The following is a 23,934-nucleotide window of genomic DNA, read 5'->3' as shown; positions in this document are numbered from 1 at the left end:
ACTGTAGTGTGGTCACTTATTGATACTCGCTTGTTGTGTAGAGCGTTAATATGATGCCGGATCAGTGACTAATTTAATGGAGGAACCCCTTTCTTCGAAACAATGGTACCACTTTTATGAATAGCCTGTCGCAACTTCTAATCGGCATCAAACGAACAAAAGATTATATAATCTATTGCGACTCTATTTCTATTTAAAAGCTCTTTGGTCTTTACTATCATAGTGCTCTGCCGTAGTGCGCCTGCGCCAAGCCGTGCGCTGACTCTTGGACTCGCCGATTTAATTATGGGGTGGACCCCAAAATGTGAAGTATATCACGGCAAAACATGGTGTTATGTTGATGAAAAATGTATTTCCTACCTTAAATAGTATTTTAGTAATAGAATTTATGCATGAGTGATATAAAACAAATATTAACTGTCTTAAATTCGTGTAATGGTCGAAATATAATCACTTGGTGATTCACCGAGTGATTATATTTCGACCATCACACCATATTTGTATACTATTGTATAGCTATATGGTCCTCATCTACCCAGTGATACTAAAATAAGTCCAAACATACCCCACGTAATGTCACTATGACGTCATAAGGGATAAAGTGGTGGCACCCTTGTACAATTGGGAAATTCTTTGTACTAAATTATAGGGAAAATTGATTTTACCTTTGATTTCAATCCTAGGCTGCAATATAAAAATCAGATTTGTGCAATTCATCATCTGTTTCTATGCACAATTTAATGCAGTTTGATCAACTTCTAATTTGAAAGTTGCTGATTATTTGGCGCTTTGACGCTCCTCCAGACGGAATGGCTGTGCATCACCAAGTATCCACCACCTCCATTTTAAAAATATTAAAATAAATAAAGTGCAAATAGGTAATCAAGTTAAATCAAGTTAAAAGCTATTATGTTTTTATAGAAAAGTATGTTTTCATTTCAAATGCACATTCATTGTGTATTTGAAATGCTTCGACGGTGTGGTAAAACAATACAAAGCTACAAATATTTCAGATTTGAGTTTTGCGGGCTATGGTGATAAACGGCGTTACATGAACTACTATTGCCCGTCCAAAACAAAAAATTCATATCGCATTATCATGATTATGTCATAAGACGACACGATCTTGCCTAAAACTCCTAAATTTCTAAATCTATTCACTTCTTCTCATCTATACTAGATTAAATTGTGAACCCAAAAATGAATTTGATTACATATCGGACTCTACTTGTTCAATCTGGATACTTTGAATCGCTTTATAACATGACAAACATAACATTTTTTTTTTTGCATTTTGTAATGCGTTTTTTGTCATTTTGGAACGTCATTATTGTGCTACCAACCGCAACGTAAAAGCCTGATCATGCTTACGGGAATTTACGGTTGACCAATTCACAATAGATTTCACCCTCTAGAGGGCATACTAACTTACTTTCTACTGGTGTGACATGCCGCATGCGGTTGCCGTTCTCACATCACGTTTCACGTAAATTTCGCAATCTCTCTATTAACGTAGGGACAACGTATTGTTGTTTCTAACAATATTTTACACTATTATTCACACGATTAAGAATATTGCACATAATACAAGTGTTAACCAAACGTTATAGACCGCAATTCTCATTATTTTGTAAGTGACAGGGAACATCCTTTTGCCATCCATCTGCAAACTAAATAGCTACACAAATTATAATACATCACAGACTTTGAAAGTGCATTCGAACTTTGTTTTCATATTTTGAACCTAGCGACAGCTCGATGAAAGTACACACCTGGTTCACTAATGCCAAATTAGTGGTATTATGTTTTGTAAAATGTTAATCAGAAAAGAAATTGTATTGAGTTATTTGCAAGGGTAGGTTTCATTTAAAATGTAAATCCAATTAATTTAAAAACGAATAAAAACTCTGCAAAGTTGCATAAAATGCATACAGGTGCCGTACAATATGATAAAATTACAATCTCTGTAAAATGTTAATCAGGAAAGAAAATGTTTGGATTTATTTAGAATGGTAGGTTTCCGTTTAAAATATCAATCCATTTGTATCGCATGGAGTGCATGTTTAACTCCTACTCTCTAGCAGATCTTGAGATGGATTCAATCCATAGCCTAGCCGGAGGGAAAAATTGCAGAAATTTTGTCTCGAAACAACTTCTTCTGCCAGGTTGTCCACGTGGTTTCCGCAATCTGAGAACTTTAAGTGCAAAACAAAAAGATAACAGGATAGCCCATGCTATATGTGGCTGACCTTCGAAACAGATAATTTTTTGACTTTTTTGACGGATAATTTGTGTTTTCTGTGCAATTTAATTATTTTCAATTACCATCATTATGCTTCCAGATTTTTTCATTTCAAATATTTTGTTACTATATAGTTCCCCCTGTCATGTAGCGCTAGTAAAACTTAATATTCTAAATAACAAATTAAAAATAAACCGCTAACGTGGAAGATATTGTTCTGAACAAACCTAATTTCATCAAAATAATTTTTTTTAAATAACAAGTAACATTTTTAAAAAACGTGATTTTCCTTCATTTTCTCCAACCCGTGATCGCACATCCGGGCAACTGCGCATTAATGTTGCTTATACCCGACTCTCTTAAAATCACGTATGATATTAGATAGCGAGTATGTATGAATAGCTGATGACAATATTGGAGAACACTATAATTAAAGACAGAGATAAAAACAATTTATTGCCTCTGATGTCACTGTCAATTACGATCCTTGATTGGTTTACACAGGTTAATCAGCGCGTAAAGGGAAGACCGATCTATCTGGTGCTGATCGGAGAAAAGGAATACCAGCAAATGGCGAAAAATTACGTACTTTTACAAGGCAAAAAGCAGCTTTTCTAGGCATTGTGGACATGGCGCCTTCTGTTAAGAAAGTTTCCTACTATAAAGACCTAACTTTTGAGATGGTTTGCATGTTTCAAGGTGCAAAATTAACAATACGGCGCCCGGTTATAAATCCGCGTTCAGCAAGTCATCATCACGACACTTGTAATCAAACCGTGCTCGAGTTTGATTGACAGATGACGTCAGACGCGATAAATTGTCTTTATCTTTGTCTTTCATTATAATAGGCGGCGCTATGCCGAACATCGGCGACAAGGTGTAATAGAAGACAAGCAACTTTGAAATCATTCTTTGCCATGCGCATATATGCTGATTGGTTACCTAGTATCTACAAATAACAAGTCAGTTTACATTAAAGCCATATTATAACATTTCTTTAAAAATAGATTAGTATTCATTTTCTATAAAATGTTAGCATTTACTGTCAGATATGCCCCTTTTAGCGCCAATGCATGTTACTCCGGCGGTTGTAACATGGTACGATCCTCTGGCGTGTATGTGTGTGTCCCGCACGCCGTGAACGTAGGGGTGTGTTGACATCGCATACGCGTTCGACTAATATTTCTACCGTAAATAATAAGAAGCGAATTCTATCACCAGTAATTCCAACAATTCCTCCCACAGGATCAGGGGCAACATCACCTGCACCACATCTAATGTAGTGTATCTCATTTCTTGCAGAGTTTGTGGTATACAGAATGTGGGAGAAACTAAGACTGCACTTAAGAAGCAGTTTTATGGACACAGGTCCACTGTCAACACCAAGAAGCTTGACACCCCTGTTGGTAATCACTTTAACCTCCCCAACCACTCCATCTCCGACATGATCCTACAGGGCATTGAGTCTTTAGGTAACCGCCCCGTCACCGTCTGTGCCAGCAGGGAGAAAATCTGGATGAAGCGCCTTCGCACCATCCAGCCACACGGTCTCAACATCCAAGAGGGAAACGACTAACTTGCTTTTCATTATCATTATATTTTGCCCCCCCCGTTTTGTTGCTAATATTTTATATAATATTTTCCCTCCACTTTATTATTTTAGTTTTTATTTCCTATTTCATCTATCATTATGTAATATGTTCATGTAGTTGTATTTTACCATTCATTCTCATTTTTCTATTCAGCCCATTGTCTTCATTCATATACATATCCCTCTTACTTCCATTCATGACATCCCACTTCCTGCCCCTATTGACATTTCCCAAGAAACACTTGTGTCTTCTATTGTCTTACTAATTTCCTTTTCCTTTATGTCCATGTCTATATGCATGTTTGTGTGTCACTGTCACTTGTCTTGTCTTTGATAAAGATCCTGCTAGGATCGAAAGCTCAGGCCCCTAAAACTTTGAAATTTTACTTAACAGGCTATTTTTGTGGATAAGCAGTTTACAACAGCTCACTTTTTAACGTAATAATAAACCGACGGTTCCGGCGGTTTATTCAAAATCTTGGATTTTGACAAAACTACAGCACCTAAAGCCTTGATTTTTGCAGAGAATCTTTATTTACTAAAGTACATTACAATCGTGTAAAAACCTGAATTTAAAATTTTGTTGAGGGCGTTCTCCTCAGCAAATGTTATAATATGGCTTTAATGACTAGAGGACAGAACCAAATATAATTTTAAGTAGCTCACGTGACGCCTGATGACAAGGTAAGGTAGTAGTAAGAGCACGTTAAGTAATTTTTTCTCTATTTTAGTATTTGAGAGACAAACTAACATAACTTAAAAGCGAGTTGCTTTAAACGAATACATGTTACCAAATCCACAAATTACTCATTCATCAAACCATATAGGTAATAACACAGTCAAGTTGAAGATGAATCTGGTCGTCATGGTTGTTGGTATTTTCATCATTGTTTGCAACGCTAGGAACTCCGGGCCGGAGGACTGTATCGGTCTCTGTGACCAATGCATTGAGGTATCCGATACATTAGCCCATATGGAATGCACTAAACATTGTGAAGAACTTTGGTATAAGGATGATGAAAAAATTACGTGTTCAAGATTGACAGGTAAATGTTTGTAATAAACACAGCCAAAAAAGAAAGTCTCCAGTAGTTCCATCCCCATTTAGTCCATACCAGTACGACAGCAACTTAGCTCACTTCCGGTCATTTTTACCGGCGTGACCTCTGCTGTTACGTAACGCAATGTTGAAAATCAGGTGGCAAATACGGTTTTTCAGAAAACATCAAAAAAATGGAATACACGAGTCATTTCTCCCTTCATTTCCATATTGAGCCCATAGATAAGATATGAAACATGAGTATAAGGCAAAGAATAACGTGTAAAAGTTGAATTATTGTGGAAAAAATGAATACTTTTGGTGCGCGAAGTAGCCTAAAAATGAGAGAAAATGCATGTCACGATCACTAAAATGGTTATATCTACAGCTTTGAGGACACGCCGGTCTAATGCTTTTCTGTTGTGATAAAGATTAATTAATCACAGCTTGTATTAAAATTTCAGCGAAAATGAGCGGTGGAATAACCTAGTCGTAGGTTGAAAAGTTGCGTTCTTTGATTCCTCGTGTCGTAAGCACCCGTTGCAAGTGTCACGATGCTTCACGAAATGGATCCCAGCCGGCGCTGTCTATTATACATGTTATATTGATTAATATAGCAATTAAAAACGTCTATTGTTATATATTTTATAAATGCAAAATACTCTATTGTGTAACAAAATATTGTAGTCGTCAGAGAAGGTAGTATCATCTCATTTAACTGAAGTACAAGCAGTTTTGAAAAGATTGTTGTTGAGTGAGATCCTTGAACATGTTGAACGAGAAATAAGATAGCAAAAGAATACCCTTCGCCCGAACAAGTTGCGATGGCTTAGTGGACAGAGCGAAGGTGTGCAGTGCGGAAGGTTGAGAGTTCGATTCCCATGTTATCTTATCGATGATGTGGAATTTTTCAGTTCGTTTTTCTTTTCTTTTTTCCTCTCCCTTTTGTCTGTAATAATATAGGCCTAATGAATGTCAGCTTGAAGGCCCACCTTTTTCAAGATTTATTTCTTTTTCATGTTTAAGCCTAATCCTACATTCGAGTTCATATCTTTTAAAAAAAAATGCATTTAAGTTCAGTAGCTTTCAATATGAAATAATCAAATAAAGCATGTCAAACTTAAGTAATTTTTAAAAGTTCAAGAATATTTATAGGCCTATCAAATAAAGGAACGTCAACACAAATTTTCACGATTTTTTAATTGGGCTAGACCCCTCCCCTATCGGCAACATATTTTATGAGCTTTGCATACATATCAAATCATGAGATGCACGAATTTCAAACCTAATATTTTGGCATATTTGTAATTTTTACACAATGTCCAACTTACACCTCGGATTATACCTAATTGGAATCAGCCAAGTTCGTTGTCTAGATAGAGCAACTATAACTTTGATGTCTTATTAAGACTAATCCCCCATAGAACACCACAGTTAAGCGGTCAAGATATTAAGTGTTTTCTTTCATTTTTATCTCGCTACTTCTGCTTCAAATGTAACGTGAAAACCTTCCTGACAGTTATTTACTAATATTATAAATATTGTTATAATTTTTGGAATAACAAAACTTCAAATTTGCCCGAAATCGTATATTATGGCTTTAATAAAAATATGAAAACTAGGATTTAAAAATATGAGTTAAAATCAAATCAAAAATCAAAGAGAGGTGCTTGCGGGGTTCGAACCAAGATCGAACTTCCAATTACATGTATTTACCACTAAGCCATACCAGATATATGATTAATTCGGTGACAATAATAGCAATGTTATTCCCAATCAGTGGCTCACTCGTGCATTCTATTTCTGGAATGAATTAACACCGTCCAAATAATGTAACACAAACCTTTATGCTGACTTTTAAACTTGTTTGAACGTTGGGAGTATTATTTTCAAGTTAAATAACCAACAATGGACAATTGACAATGAAAGTTTCTTTGCAGGAAAAACATCGGCCGTATAATATATGGCGTGACAGTAGTCACGCACAAAGATAAACATTTCAACATGTTCAATATACGACTAAGAATATACCCCAACCAAAATTCACGAAATTTTCAGGCAAGCTAACTTAAGTTATTCTATAACATGACACCCATTTTTGATTCCGGCGTTTTTTCTTGCTTGATGATATGAACATTTTTGTGTTCGTGACATGCAATTTTCTCATTTTCCGAGCTACTTTGGACATGTTCAAGCTTCTTTTTTCCATTTAATTCAACTTTTACACGTTATTTGTTGCTTTACACAAATGTTTGATGTCTTATCTGTGGTCAGGGTACATGAATGGAGCAATATACGACCCGTGTCTTCCATTTCTTGAGCTATTTTGATAAAAAGCGTTTGCCGGCTAAAATTTCAACATTGTGTTACGTAACCCGTGTTCACCAACCCGTATAAATTTTCTGTCGAACAAAAGAGGTCACGAAGTTGCTGTCGTACTGATACAGGACCAACGCAATATTTAGCACAATAATCAACGCCGTCAGGCGTTGGTCCTTATAGATTCGATCTCTACCCCCAGCAGCGCACTCAAATTACCATAAACAGTGACCTGAACCAACCCAGTTGATGACAACGTAATGACTCCAAATATGGTTGGTAACCCCGCCCCATCATTTAACCGCATCTGTTATGTAACTGGGACGAGTACGCTAATCATCTCAATCGATTATGGATCAAAACACTGAGTTTCGATAGAGGCCTAAATCGTGATAATTCATGTTGAATTATTTTGTGAGGCAGTGTTCATATAATTATATTAGTCTGGTTCTATTTTGGAAGTCTTATTTACGCATCAAGTCATGAAGTGGCTAGTTTACTGTAGTAGACCAGTTTAATTTATCATTCCTTAATCTCTCTGACCTGACCATGGAAAACTCATCATTCCTGTTCTGATTCAACAGCTCAGCTATCCATGAGAAAACTGCATTTTTTCTCTGGACAGGGCATGGGCAGTCACTGGAGATGTGTTTCATCATAGATTTTAAATGGTTTCATGCATGGAAACGTATGAATTGTTGATAAAAAAAAAGGAATGCAGCGCATTCCATGAAGTGGCAATTTCGCGTAAAGGCTGGCAACCAAATTGTTTCGTTTAATTCGGGTATGCTGAATTCAAATCTTTTGTCTACCAAGCTATTGAACTCCGTGACCCTCAATAAAGACCCTCAAACACCCTACATGCTCATTGCTCATAGTCATGTAGGGGGAAAATTAAACATGCTCTAAATTTACTAAAACATGTCAAAGATCACAAAAAATGTAACATATTTGCACGTTTGACATAGTTACCAAGTTGAGGCTCGACAAGTCCAAGGTCAATTTGCATGTTAGGGGTGAAAAATTAAAGTTGCTCCGAATTTCGAAAAATGGATGCAAACTATTTTTCAAGTTCAAGGGATTCTTTGATTAATCACTCAATCGCTGCATTGGTTCATTCAACCAACATCCAGATTCATTTAAGGCAGCTGTGTACTCTAGACATTGTTTCTTTCGCAAAATTGAGTTTTTTGATATGTTTGTACTTTGTTATGTTTTTTATAAATACAAGGAATAAAAATCCAGATTTGTAAACTTCAACTGCAATATTTTAAGGATTTTATTTCACTATTCCACTCGTGTTTGAAATTGAAAAGGAAAGAAAATCTTTGTTGTACCAGCACGGTACACGCGCGCAACAACGCATCGCGTTGCGTATCGCGCAATTTGTTAACGCACAAATACGCTACGCATACGCGACGCTTATCTGCATGCGCGGCGCATCTTATGGAAACACCACGGAAGCACAAAAACCTAGTGGTCAAATGGCTCCGTTTTAGCTGATAAAATGTGGGTTTTTTAAGTTCTTTCCCCGATTTAAATATCAAGTTATGAATGGATTTCGCTCAAACTTCTCAAGGGGCCGTGGATTTACCCGATTTTTATGTAATGTAAGGTAGAAAAATAAAAACTGCCGCATTCTCCTGCGAGATTCGATGAAAGTGCAAAATGTGATCACTTTAAACTTCAACGGCCATTATTTTAATGTTCATTTTCTCGGTAAAATGACGATTTAGGTACACGATAACTCAATAAATACAGTATCTATAGGTAAGCAAATATGATCATCGTAAAAAGCATGATCGACTCAAGAAACGATTTTCTCATTTTTTTATATTTTGGTCTATTTCCGATTTTAGGCATCATTTTGTGCAAATAGGCGTTTGTGAATTTTAAAAGTTCAATTTGATGCCTTATATGGTCAATATCTCAAAAAATAAGGCCAATATCAAAAAATAAAAAACCGTTTTGGACTGGAACCTCAAGATTGAGCTAAAAACAAAATAAAATATTTTGGAAAGAGTGTTTTTTTGTTATGATATTGCCAAAAACTCACTTGTTTGTGATTTTCTTCATAATTGTTGTTTTTACCCCAAATCTGTATTTATATTAAGATTTATTGATGTCTTGCCTTCATAAAAATGTATACCTTTATATGTCTTGCGCGAATAATTACAAAGTTATTGCACTTTTACTACATGCATGTCTGAGAGTACACAGCCTCCTTAATTGATTGATTAATCAATTAATTGATGTGGTCACCCAATCAATCAATCAATCACAATTTCTATAATTACAATATCTTATTAGATTAATAGTCAGTCAATCAATAAACTACTTAGCAATCATCAATCAATTATTAACAAATTACATTATGGTCTCACAATTAATGTACCGTATCTTGGTGTTAAAATATCAATCAATCAAGTAATCGAGTCAAGCAACCACTCAACTTATAATCAGTCTCTCAATTGGTAGGTCTTCATGGTCTTAGATCTGGCAATCTCAATCAGTCATTTGCAAACCTTAGGTAGTCTAAACACCCACCTTCAACTTTCTCGGGTTTTATCAAAGGAGAATTTCTAAGAATTATTAGAAACTCCAGCAGTATAGATGATGCAATTAAACGCTCAAATCTATTCACCGAAAAACTCATAATCCGAGGTTACAAAAGAGAATTCATCAACAAAATCAGAGATGCAGTTTCACACTCAGAAAGACCTAATTACCTTAAAACAAAAGAAACTAAAGATACTAAATTTCCACTAGTCTTTAGCACTAAATTTACAGGACATCTCGAATCATACACTCTCAAACAAACTCTCTTGAAATATTGGAATCATATAGAAAATGATAGGAAACTTTGCACAATTTTTCCTAAATCACCTATCATTGCTTTCAAAAGAGCCAACAATATTGAAGACAAACTAGTCAAAGCAAGACTACCACCAGATGAGGACCTGCAAATTCTTATGGAACTTCAAAATGAATGAATTTAACAATCAAAATGACATAACACAAATCTTTAATTATGGAGATTCGGTATATAAACCTTGCACCTGAAGAGATCCAAGCTAACAGGATCGAAACCGGTAGTGCCTTTTTAATTATCAATTCTTATATCTCCTATTTCAATAATCTTTATACATCTTTTATATTTGATACTCTTTCAATTTTCCAATATAACATTATTTACCTACCTATTCTAACAAAAACCCAATCTATGAATCACTTATAAACTTTTCATCTGCATCTATGATATACATGTACTTCTTTATCTTACTAATTCATATACTTTTAGCGTTTCTAAATGAAGGGACTGACTCCACCCCATTAGGATTAATAAAATAATATAAATTTAATGCAAATAAATAATGAATTAATATTTTATTGATGAATAAATAAACAAAAACTTAGAATAAACTGAATAAAAAACATAAACCTGGCAAATGGCAAAATATAAATCAATCAACGAATAGAAAATAAATAAATGAATAATAAAACAAATACTGATAAATACAAATAAATATATAAACGAACAAATGAATGAATACATATTAATAATAAAACATAAATAATAATAAATAAAATAAATATAATTAGAAAAAGGAAAGAAAGAAAAAAGAAAGAAAGAAAGGAAGGAAGAAAGAAAGAAAACTTGCTTAATTTATTACTTTCAAAAAAGGAATTAGAAAGTAAATAAATGAGTTAAACCTCAAGTTTTTATGAAGCGTGCAGTGTGTCCTCCAATTCTATATTTTTCTTAAACATATTAACGAATAGGCCGGCCTACTTCACAATTAATATAGCTTGTGCATATGACGTATCATACCGCAAATATGGCGGACTACTCAAACCCATTCAACAAAAGCATGATTGCAATCTACCGCGACAGTTTACCTCACACGCATAACCAGGAAAGTTGAAAAAGGAGGAAGAACGGAATTATATCCTTGAGATAATCCCGTAGGCTATCCTGTCGCACCTATTCATAGTCCTTTATTCTCAAGTAGTTACACATCTACTTGAAAGTAGCCTTTGATGTGATGTGAGTTGCCGACTACGGTTGATTAATTTTCACTCCAGAATTGAAACCATATCCAATGTTTCTATAGATAATTCCTTGAAAGTATGACACGTGTGTGTTAAGTACCTGATGTTGCTCTGCAGGGATACCACACGTGGATACTATAAGAAAGAAATGTAGTTTTGAAAAGATTCCAAAAAAATCCGCACATTTTGTAACATATATTAATTATTTAGGAGAGTGTTTTTAGATTTTGTTAGAAACGGATGATTTTTGATCATCTATATTTTATTGTTTTAATGTATTTTCCTGTCATTTCCTGCAAACCTAATAAAGATATTTTGATAATTGAAAATAGTCTGTATCATAAATCGTAGAGGTTGAAAGCGTAACCAAGCGTGCAAAATTATTATTTGCCATGGAACTTCGATCATATTTTATTTGAAATAAACTGGATGTTAGGATCTGCATGCATGGTATGCATAGTATTGATGGTATACAGACACTGACCTTTCCCTAAAACTAGGTAAGCAGCAACTTGTGTATGACACCCGTCATGGGTTCGAACCCTTTTGTTGTATTTTATTGTTAAACCTAAATAGCGTGATTGCTTTTGAATGAGCGGCAACACACATATTTTGTTTGAGGATAGCTGGATCTATCTCCTTTCTTTACATCTTCTCTGGTCTAATCTAGAAGGACCCACGCCTAAATGGAGCGTGGTCCTCCTTGAAGGACTATCCCCATTTAATCAGAGTCTGATGAGTTTATGGCAAAATAATTTATATAATAGTTTTCTATATACACTTTCCTTCAAAGGTTGATACCAAATTTGATTTAAAAAGTTTAATCATCATGAGCATAGGAGCCGTTGTTTGGAAATTCGTGCTATTTTAAAAATGACAAATTACGAATTGACCACGCAAAATCCAATGTATGGTATCAGCTTATTATGTGCCTGGCCTGAAGCAACCCGTACAGGAATCATTGCACACTTGCCTGCGCACAATTGAAAGAGCGGGGTATTTGATTTGCATTTTGACATGCATGGGTAAACCTTTAACCTGTCGGCCTATTCAGGCGACGTAATTCTTGGCACTATGTCATTTTTAAAATTGCGCGAATTTCCAAACAACGGTTTCTATGCTCACGATGATTAAACTTTTGATATCAAATTTGGTATCAACCTTTGAAGGAAAGTGTATATAGAAAACTATTATATAAATTATATCTTGGTGTAGATTATTCATCCAGTAGTTCAAAACATTATTTTGTAAATTAAATCTAATACTGGAACTAAAATTTGCAACTCACTTTGCTACGTTGCGTCCGAATACATATATTCATCTTTCTTAAGAATTTTAGATTTTAAAAAATTGACGTTTCTAATGGAAGTTATAGCAAAATACGTAAAAATGGTGGATTCCAAGTTTTAACAAAACAACCTATTTGGAAAATCAGTAAAATTTATTTACAAAGTTATTTACAACAGTTATTTATGATGTTACGAAGCAATCCTTGTATGGAATAAAGTATTCGTTACGCTTGAGTGACCTTATAGTATTCTTTCTTTGGCGGCAGTTTGAAGATAATTATTGCAGCGTCAATATCTCTTTTAGAATGATTTTACAAGAGGGAAATGAAAATAATGCATTTTACTGTAAAAACCTATGGTGGGCCTCATCACCCCCCCCGACCCATGGTCATTTTTGATGGTCGGTCCTACCCCCGGGAAATGTGCTGGGGTTTATCACTAAAATGAGCGTAAAGGATGGATCTGAAGAGGCGCATTTTTTATGACGGATGAAAAAATTTAGGAGGTGGACACACCTCCCTTCGTAGTTCTAGGATTAAGGTACCAGATATGTTCACCCCTTTACGTCCTAAACTAAACAAAAGACAGATATGAAGAGCCTTGTTGCAAAACCCCTTACATCCACTTAAGCAATTTTGAGAACACATCAACAAATCCTCAAAAAAAATCACTGATACAAGGGGGTTTTCAACAAAATCAGTTTTTGTCTTCATCCTACCCAAGCATCCCACCAAAAATGCTTTTGTTGCAAACACCCATATATTAGTACTTTTTTGATGATCTTTTGATTCTGTTCTCAAAATTGCTCAAGTGGGTGTAAGGGGTTTTGCAACAAAGCTCTTCATATGTCATAATTAGAACCAGCAACCAATAGCTTCAACATTTAACTCGGATTTAAGGGATCCAAAATGAGCGTTTATTGCGTTTCGACAGTATTTTTTGTGGGACATGAGAGCACCTCAGACCTATCGAATTGCATTCTGAATACGAAGCATGTCTTTCTGATATCAAATAATTTTCATTTGTTGAAAATCACAATATAATACAAATTTTATGACAAATTATAAAAATTTGATATTTTTCAAATTTTGATATATAACAGTCCTCGAAGTAAATTATATAAATCTAATGATATATTCTTAAAGTGTATGTAGCAGGGAGGAAAAGCCGACGGTCAATTGAAAATTTTGACTTTTATTTTTTTCCCAAAAAGACCTAATTTTTTTTGGTGTTTTGGGAAAAAAAATCCATATCTTCAATACGAAAGGTCAACATTTTCAATTGATCGTCGGCTTTTCATCCCACCTACATACACTTTAAGTATAAATCATCAGATTTATAAAGTTTACTTCAAGTACTGTTAAATATCAAAAATATCAATTTTAATGATTTGCCATAAAATGTGTATTAAATTGCGAATTTCAAAAATCAAAATTATTTGATATCAGAATGACATTCTTCGTATTCAGAATGCAATTCGATATGTCTGATGTGCTCTGATGTCCCAAAATAAATACTGTCCGAACGTTCATACCCCAGCCCTTAAGACCTCGTTCGTTAAAATCGGTTATTAAATAAAGACGCGATGATCCAGAATCCTAGGGAAGATGCAAATTCAAAAGTTTGTTCCAAATAGGGCAGCGCTACCATTGATTAGAACATTAAAGTGTTATGTCTTATTACGTTATGTCTTATGTAAGAAAAATAACTATCAAGCACGAATCACATTCACATGGTTTTATTTAAAACAAACTCATATTCACCATAAAAACGAATAACAACATCCTTGTCTCAACACGCGATATTCAAAATTCCCGGGCGCCGAAATTGTCGAGTGCAATGATGTCCCAGTAATACAATAAAGGCTGACGACAATAGAGCTCAAATAACCATTACGTCATTGCACTTATAAAAAATAATATCGGCGTTGGAATTTTGAATATCGCGTGTTGAGAGCCGGCTGTTTAAATTCGTTTTTATGGTCCATATGAGAGTGTTTTGAATAAAAACATGTGATTCGTGCTTGATGATTATTTTTCTAACATAAAGCATAATGTTATGATTGCCGGAGACTCCCTTTAACATGTTGATATCTGTGATAGGAACGTATTGGTGTGATATCTGATGATTAAATCCAAAATGCAGGTAAAACAATCAAAACCCTTACACAGTCCCAATCATTAGATTATTGAAATATGAACGACAATCAATTACACAAGAGATATTATGATGCTTTCTAAATTTGTTTTAATCTACATTATATACATGATATAAGAAAACCGGGCATGGAAATTAATTATGTATTATCCTCTGTCAAATAGAGCGTGTCCCAAAGGTAGTTACACCATGATAGTGAGACTGCGGGTCACAACGCTTTGGGGTCGCGGAACTTGCCGGAAAAAATCCCAAAAATACATCTCCGTGCATTATAGTTCAGGGTACCATCGTATAGGTCATGTAACTACATTTTGACTCATTTTAGCATTAGAATGGCAAATTTTCGCTTGCTTCCTACGCATTTGTCCTGGTCAAATCGTTCTGGTCGTGGGTCACGGGAAAAAATATTGGGAATCCCTGCCATAGTGGTAATAAAATCTTCACAATTTTTTTCCTATAAGTAGACTATTTAGGTTTGCAAATTTGGTTCCTAAATTTTTTTCATGTGCAAGGACGAGCAACACCAAATAGGGGGCAAGTATATTTTGGCAGGCTATTTTCTAATGTGCCCATTTTGGGTATTCAAATTATGGCACAGCGTCTTACACTCTCAAAAGGGTTCCAAAAGGGTCCTTTATTGGTGACCCTAAATGGTTCTTATTGGGAACATTACAAGGATCTTTGGTCACACTGCTGGACTTTTTGATTCTCTGGAGAGGCTGCAGAACCTGTAATGGTTCTCTGACGAGGTCTTAATTGTCAGGAATTATTAGATCAATAAGTTAACATATGCCCCTTTTTATTTATAGTACAAAAACTATATTATTTAGCAATTTTATATTTTTGATATATTTTTGAAAATGTCACATAGCCCGGTACCAATCATTTTGATACATCCTGTATTTAATCCTTTTTATTACAATCTCATCTACTAGATTTTATGAGTGGCAATATTTCACATCATATCCCGGAAGTTTAGTTAGGGCAAATATGAAGTTAACTTGGTTAGAAACCAACATACAGAGGTCAACATGGGAAAGAGGATGGACTACCCCCGCCCCCTATGAAAACATTGGGGGATTTATCACAAGTGAAAATATGTCAAAATATTAGACCGAGCAGATGGTTTAAGAGAGTCAAGGAAACGATTTATGTGAAACGGGAGGAGCCTTCACGTAATAAGGGCTACGCACAACTTGGCGAGGGCCTATGTTCAGTTATCAAGGAGATACCTCAAGAGGTTTAACTCATAATACAATTAATGAAGAAATAAACACTGCTATGTGTAATGTTGTGGTATTTTATTCAAGAAAATGTCAAAATACTTCTAATATATGATAGTACATAGTTTTTAATGATGAATTGAATAGACAGTAACGCAGCTTACACTGTGAAGTTCCATCCGAAATAACTGAGTTTTATTGGAACAGCCTTAGGCAAAAGAGGAATGATGTGTATATGAAAATGGCCAGTTCTTCAGCTGATGTAATTGACTTGGTTTGAGACCATACTGGCCTTGGTCAGGTCAGTGGTTATACAATTAATCCCCTCCAAATGCATGAAACAAAAAGAATAATTTTTTGGGAGCTGAACAGATTTTCTTCCGTGGATACCGAAATACTTTGCTGCAACTTTCAAATCTTGGTCTACTTTTGATTAAATATACGCTGCGGCACCTTTATTATGACTATTTTAAGAAATGAGTTGTCATAATACGCAAAAATAAATTCTGCTTCGACTGTATATTGCAAACTTGGCATACAATTAATCGTTGAGGAATAATGGTCATTCATTAAGGGATCTGGAATGAGCATTTTCAGCGTTTCGACAGTATTTTTTGTGGGACATGAGTCTGAGAGCACATCAGACATATCGAACATTCTGAATACGAAGTATGTCTTTCTGATATCAAATAATTTTAATTCACGATAATACAAATATTTATGACAAATTATTAAAATTTGATATTTTTCACATTTTATAAATCTAATGACATATTCTTAAAGTTTATGTAGCTGGAAGGAAAAGCCGACTATCAATTCAAAATTTTGAATATTGAAGATATGGATTTTTTCCCGAAAAGGCCTAATTTTTTTTGGTGTTTTGGGGAAAAAATCCATATCTTCAATACGAAAGGTCAACATTTTCCATTGATCGTCGGCTTTTCATCCCACCTACATACACTTTTTAAAGTGAAGTATAAAACATCAGATTTAAAAAAATTTACTTCGAGTACTGTTAAATATCAAAAATATCAATTTTTAATCATTTGCCATAAAATGTGTATTACATTGCGAATTTTAAAAAATCAAAATTATTTGATATCAGAAGGCCATTCTTCGTATTCAGAATGCAATTCGATATATCTGATGTGCTCTAATGTCCTACAATAAATACTGTTCATACCCCACCCCTTAAGGGGGCGGGACTTATTTTTGACAATCGAATTAGTCCTACTCGTCTGGAGAATGAAGGAGAGGATGCCAATGTATAGTGTTTTTCCTCAGAATAATACTTCGATGAAAATAAGCAGAGTTCCATTGACGCGTTTGTAAAGATTCATAAACCTGCAAAATGACAAAACACAATATTCACATAAATTGTGGAGGCTGTACTATTCAGGCTGATATCACCATCGCCTTTGCCTTTTTTCATACCTTTATTTATGTGGAATAATAACTAAAGCCCAACTTGTGAAGTTTTAAACAACAACCTAGTAAAAACAATTTCAGGATGGATCGATCAATGACCTCATCCAACATTTTTCTTCATCAATACACCAACCAAAGTTGGTTTCAGTGTAAAGACATATTTTCATAGTAACCCCGATAAACTGTTAAGGCGTGTTGGGTGATAAAACCCACACTCATAATTAAATGTTTGAGTTCAATACGTGCATTGCCAAGTTTCATTGTAATGGTTTTATTTTCCTCAAGTGCATGTTTTTCCCTGAGAGGGGAGAAATAGAAAATAGAAAATTTTCGCTTTGACCTATTAGTTGTCATAACTCAATAACTACAATACATACAGATTGCAACAAAAAACATTATTTAACTTAGAAAATAGTATTAGGCAAATATGACACTAAGTGCACATCTTCCTCACAGTGAGTTTGGGAGCCTCGAAATTTTGGCCTGGTCCAACTCCCCCTCCCCCCTCCTCCCTCCCCCAAGTAAATCCGGACCTGTTCACACATTCTTCTATGGGGTTTCAATTGCAAATTTATGGCCCTCACATCAAATGTGTTAAAAAACATTAAAAGATAAAGGGGACGAACCTGAGTTCACAGCCCGGAGTGCCCATCTGTGTTTAGAAGCATTTGGGCCAAGCTCCACCACTTTATCGGAAAAGTGCTTGCTGATGTCGATCAGAAATCGCTAGCATTGTCTAGCGTTAAATCGCAATCAATAATTATTGGCGTTTGATAACTGGTGATTTTCTTATGTTCTATTTTCAATAATGAGAAAAGGGGCTAGTGTATTTAGATTGTTCTTTAAATTGGGATAGCCCTCAAGCTTACCTAAATGAACCGACGAGGATATCGTCCTGGTAGTCATGTGATATACCATCTTCCCAAACTATTCCGTTATTCTCACCAAGCCCAGTAGTTGTATATAATTCTAGATTTACTCTGGGGTTGCTTTCAAACACATCAAACCAAGCATGTGTAAGCTCTGAACAAAAATTCCAGAATGTCAGAATTTACCATAGATATCAGATATCAGAGAAAGTAATGTTACGGTGGAATAAGGCGTGTTTCAGTTTTAGCCAGCATAATAAAATAACATTTTACAACTATTTCACAATTCACATGATTTATGATTGATTCATAACCTCATAATTACTACGTATGCGCGACGCGATCACAATAACGCTTTATTATTTGTATACACGCGGAAGCAAATGCAGGTGATAGCTCACCGGAAAGTCCGCAATTATGTATTGTTTCTCGACACGCAAACAAGCGCCAATAATAAGCCCGTGTATCTGTGCATCACTTATTAAATGCTACTTAATAACAAAAGATACATTCTTAATAAAAAATTTTGGACGAGTACTACAATAAATCGACACATTCTACGGGTAACTCAAACGTCGTAAACTTTGCCAAGAACAAGCTAGATAATATCATAATAGTCTTTTAAACAGACTAAAAAGAAAGGTGTTATGTTTATTGAGTATAATAATAATCCAATGTATGACAAAAATAACTGTGCACTATCTGTTTCATGTTCTTTGTATGAAATCGTCGTTGTGTTTTTGCCTCGCCCCAAAACAAACCCCTCCAATTTCACGTAATGGCCTCAAAACAGCTGGCTTGCAGTTACTATAGTCAGATTAAACTTCCCCTTCGTACATACTGTATTGTACATGTACACGTGAACTTATATTGCTCCCTGTATGCCAGGGGAGGCCTATTACTGCAAAGAAACACCATGTGCACAATTGTGCATTCACGTGCTATCCTCCAGTGAAGAGCGCCCTCGCCTAGCTGAATGTCACTTTTCACAATCTAAGAGGGCATCACCCACTACAGCACGTTGCCAAAAGACTGGTACCTTCCCTTTTTAATTTTATATGAAATAACATTGTGGACAAGCTAAATTCTAGTCAGGGGGGTTGTGTAAGACCTGTAGAACACATGGAACACTATTTTTGATTAAATGCTTCAAACATGTGTGGTGTGGAATTTTTTTTAAATGGTGTGTACAATTGTACACAGTGTGTCTCACCTTGTAAATATAAGACTAATATATTGTGTTCAGTTGTACACAGTGTGACTAATCTTATCAATATATATGAGTTATTTAGTATAGTTTGTACATCATTATAAGTAATTTTTAACTCTTTTGTTAATACTTTAATTCAGTTTATAATTTGCTCTGGATACTTTTTTTGGCAATACCACTCTGTAGGCCTATTATTACAGAGATAGTTAGGAGTAACTGGTCGGTGATGGGCCCAAAAATGGATCGTGTAGGGTGGAGTAACAAAATTAGTCTCAGAAATCAAGTTTATTAAGTGTGGTGTCTTTCTCGGTCTCTCCAAGGACAAGAACTGTTTATTAGCATTTTATACCAAATTAATGACAGTTAAGAGCCTATAGATACGGACGTATGAAGACAACAGAAAAAAGAAACAGAGGCTTAAAGTTTGTTGCTTCACACATTTTACCAAGTTTTACTGCCATTACTTAGTCATAATGTGTACAATTGACAGGGCCGGATTTATCATAGGGCCAGATGGGCCCGGGCCCAGGGCCTCAAATTTGCCCTGTGCAGTGTGCATCTTCCATTTTAGCCAAAAACACCATGTTTTGGGCCAAAATAGGGTACAAAAATTGCAAAATTTTGAGCGCTTCGCGCGCCATAGCCTGTTATATAGCAAAATTCAGCTTCAATTTAGGCTAAAATAGTCTAAAATTGAGATTTTTCGCGCGCAAATATCCAAGTAAAATCTATAAACTTGCCCACTTGAGTGTACATGCCTTCATCACGGTACGTTAGGGGGGCTCCAAATTTTGGTCTGGCCCAGGGCCCCCAAAAAGGAAAATCCGGCCCTAACAATTGATTCCAAAAAATAATTGTAAACGTCGTCACTTCACAATGTGTACAATTGTACATAGGCCCTAATTTGCATAATTGATGAGGTAATATTTTTTTTTGGTTTTTCACAAATTACTATCCAAAATAGTTATAATAAGCATAACAATTTTTTTTTTTTCTAGCCACCTTCCTTCGTGTCCGAAGGGGAAAATTATGCATATTCATAATCATATAACAGCGAACTGGTCACCGGCTAGCCACTAGCTTCCAGTGTGTATAGTTGTGATACTAACCCTTCCGATGGCTCTGTCATGTCTCTTACATTTACCGTCATAAGGTGCCATTTATAGGCACCAATTATAGTAGTATTATAATATGCATATTACAATATGTTATTTCTAGTAATTGAGGTGTCAAGTAAGTCAAATGTTTACCTTCTTTACCAAATCGAGGTGCTTGTCCTTTAATCACTGATACACAATCGTCAACGTAGAACTCTTTAACGATTGTAGAATAGTCACCAGTTTCAACCAATTCGGATATTCTCGCATGAATTGCCTTGATCTCATCGTCAAGGGAAGGATTGCCTTTGTTCGGTGCTGAAAAAATGTAAATGTTCATTCAACTTATTCAAGATCTGCAACGATGAGCCTACTTCCATAACTTCACTAATACTGAAAATAGCATTCAGTAGAGGATCTGAGAAATGCAGTGCAAACTTCAACGTCTGGAGGATTATCTATCTAAAAATTGTCTGCCATAAAAACCTCTTGAGGTAAAATACCACTAATAGGCCTGGGCGATACATTGAAATACGACGAGGAACTATTTGTTTTCATGGCATTCTAAAAGACTGCATTAAAATCGCTGAAATTGATCAAGTTATATAGCCAAAAAAGTACTTTTTAGAGTTTGATGCTTCAAAATGGTACATTTTCTCTCATTATATGACATTTTTGTTGTTATAGTACCAAAATTCATACGCACGGCTTCGGTTTTTAGTAAATATTAGCCCTATCATATTGTAACTTTCAGCTTCGAGGGCGCACTGTCATTTTAAGGTGTTTACGGTTTAGCATCTAAATCATATAGTTTCACCTGATATTAGTGGCATTGAACTGTGAGAGTTCTGAATATGAGAAAATCCCACCCGAAATTAGGCATTTTCCCATTGAAACCCGTGTAATATATAATTAGTGGTATTTAACCTTGAAGTCGAGGTGAGCGTGTAAATCGATAGTAACAGTAAATTAGTGAGCTTGCAATTTCCAAACGTATGTATCATACGTTCGTACATTTATTCAAAATCCCGTCAGCTCTCTATTACAAACGAAAATACGACAGTTTAAAAACAATACTTTGTAAATTTCTTTATGGCCATGTGCCTTATATTGAAAGGGTGGCGTCGTGACATTGTTTCAAAGTTTACCATTTTGACGGAGAAAGTCAAAACAAAACAACAATAGCACATAATGAACCAGCAGGCCACAGCAGCCCATTGTCTCTATTGTTAATACAAATTCATAAAAAGGGAAACAAAGCTAGATGATCGCTGAACATATGGCTGTTAGCATTATATTGGGTTGAAAGATTCACTAAATATTAACTTGTCAATATTGTGCCAATCAAACCTGATAGCTGCTGGTTGGTAGGCCACTAATAAAAATAAATAAAACTTTAGGATCGAAATAATTGTGAAACTATTAAAATATTAGACGCCAGTAATTTATAGCTTAAGTGTCAGTCATTTGGTTTCGGTCCTGTCCAGGAACGATAACTATAAGCGATACATGTTGTCTTTTACAGGATGTCCCAAAATAATTAGCAAAGTACCTTACACGGACCCCTTGACTAAGAGAAAAATTCCTAGTTTTTTGTACTGTTAACCTGTTCCAACTTCGATGACACCTCTGTCACTTCCAAAGAGGAATTAGAGTGGTTTGATGAGACAGGTTCAATTCCTATTAAATCATGGCTCCGTTGCTTGCATTTTTATTTGCTCTATTGCAGTAACACCTACTAACCTTTACTGGCAGTGAATGAACTTTTTCCAGTGTGAAGTCACGATGTGTCACCGTTGCTGGAACGTTTTACAAATTAATACGCATAGATATCCCAGCAAGATTGAGCCGAACTAATGCTCACTGGGCTATTGTTTTCTTTGCCCAACCTAAATTACCCCCACCCTACACACCTCTTTGCCTAAAGTCTTCCAGCTGATCTTCTCCCAAATGGGAGAACATCATCAAATTTCAAGATGTAGCACATAATTATTAAGCAAACTGGGTATCTCTGATGTAGGTGAAGATATATCATTATTTTCATGGATAAGAAGCATATATGGGTTTCATGGTAACAACAAACTCTCAACTAGTTTGAATTATTATTTGATTGTATTATTGCATTTGCCTTGGAAGTGGAAGCTAAACTTGGATATGTTACAAGAATACAAATATTCACCTGTTAATTTTGAACACGTAATTTTGCCATCATCCTTCTGCGGGAGATCCGCACAATGTTTAGTGCATGCCATATGAGCTAATGTATCGGAGACCTCAACGCATTGATTACAGAGAGCAACACAGTCCTCCGTCTCGGAAATCGCAGAGTTGAAACACATGATGAAGATACCAAGAACCAAGACGACCAAATGCTTCTTCATCTTGAAGAGGTATTACCTGTGAATGATTTCATTGTTTGTCAAATACAGAAATAGAGAAGAGAAAAAATATAGGCCTGCATGGTTTACAAAGATTAAGTTATCTACAGTTCATAAAGCAGTCAAGTAGCATGAGTCGGTTGTCGAACAAATTCCATTTAGCGGAAATAATATTCTGGAAAAGTCTGGAAAAATGTGCTTGGAAATTCCGTCAAAACTGTGGTACATGCAATAAGACTCTATTTAGCTAGCTTAAAGTGATAAAATGTAAAAGAATATGCTCACTTTCTCCAGCAATATAAACTCAAAAAGCATCTTTTTGTGATCGCGTCACTTAACATGCACTACTACCTCCTTACCGTGTCTGTCGCGTTAGCTACTTGATTTTGCTTCTGCCGTGTATAACTTTGATGCCAAACAATGTATTATTATATAAATATCCTCTATCAATCAGTCTGTATGCGCATGTCAAAGAACTACAAACATTTACAGCAATTTGTAAAGCGTAAAAAATGAAAATAAGTATAAGGAAAATATATACCTGTTAAAAATCAGTTAACAACGATAAATTAATGAATCCATTTTTCTAAATTCAAATTTAAAAGAAGAATATGTCACAAAGATGGAATTAAAAAAAGTAAAAAGTGACGGTTATGAATGAGGTTAATCAATTTGCATCACTGACTTATTTTTCGGGTATTGTGAAATATCTAAACATGTGCTTTGGACCTCGGAATATCCCTCGGTTCCAAAACACAGGTTTAGATATTTCACAATACGTTCAAAACAACTGATTGGCAGTCATTAACCTCTTAATATTAGTATAATTTATAGTGATCATATTAAAGGCCCTTTCAGTGATTTCACAGGAACATTAAAAAAATGGAAATTTGTCAGAGTTGCTTAGAAATAAAGAATAAGTCTACAGAATTTCATTAAACCACTTTTCCCTGAATACATCGACAAATTAGTCAAAAAACAGAAGTTTTAAAAGGTTTTCTACTTCAACTCAGATCGACTCGAGAACATCGAGATTTTC

General features: G+C 35.2%; 1 protein-coding gene across 1 annotated transcript; it reads right to left on the bottom strand.

Moving 5' to 3' along the window:
* Nucleotides 1-16,990: 16,990 nt before the first annotated feature.
* Nucleotides 16,991-23,258, bottom strand: LOC140147625 (uncharacterized). The gene is made up of 5 exons (XM_072169401.1): nucleotides 23,181-23,258; nucleotides 22,697-22,914; nucleotides 20,671-20,835; nucleotides 18,211-18,364; nucleotides 16,991-17,257 (listed from the first exon to the last, which is right to left on the bottom strand). The coding sequence occupies exons 2-5, from the start codon at nucleotides 22,896-22,898 to the stop codon at nucleotides 17,194-17,196; spliced, it is 585 nt and encodes a 194-aa protein (XP_072025502.1). The 5' UTR covers nucleotides 22,899-22,914; nucleotides 23,181-23,258; the 3' UTR covers nucleotides 16,991-17,193.
* Between the last annotated feature and the right edge of the window lie 676 nt (nucleotides 23,259-23,934).

Source organism: Amphiura filiformis, chromosome 3 (genome assembly GCF_039555335.1).
Source record: "Amphiura filiformis chromosome 3, Afil_fr2py, whole genome shotgun sequence".
In the NCBI taxonomy this organism is placed as follows: domain Eukaryota; kingdom Metazoa; phylum Echinodermata; class Ophiuroidea; order Amphilepidida; family Amphiuridae; genus Amphiura; species Amphiura filiformis.
The sequence above is the reverse complement of the archived record's forward strand: the minus strand, read 5'-3'. Positions and strand labels throughout refer to the sequence as shown.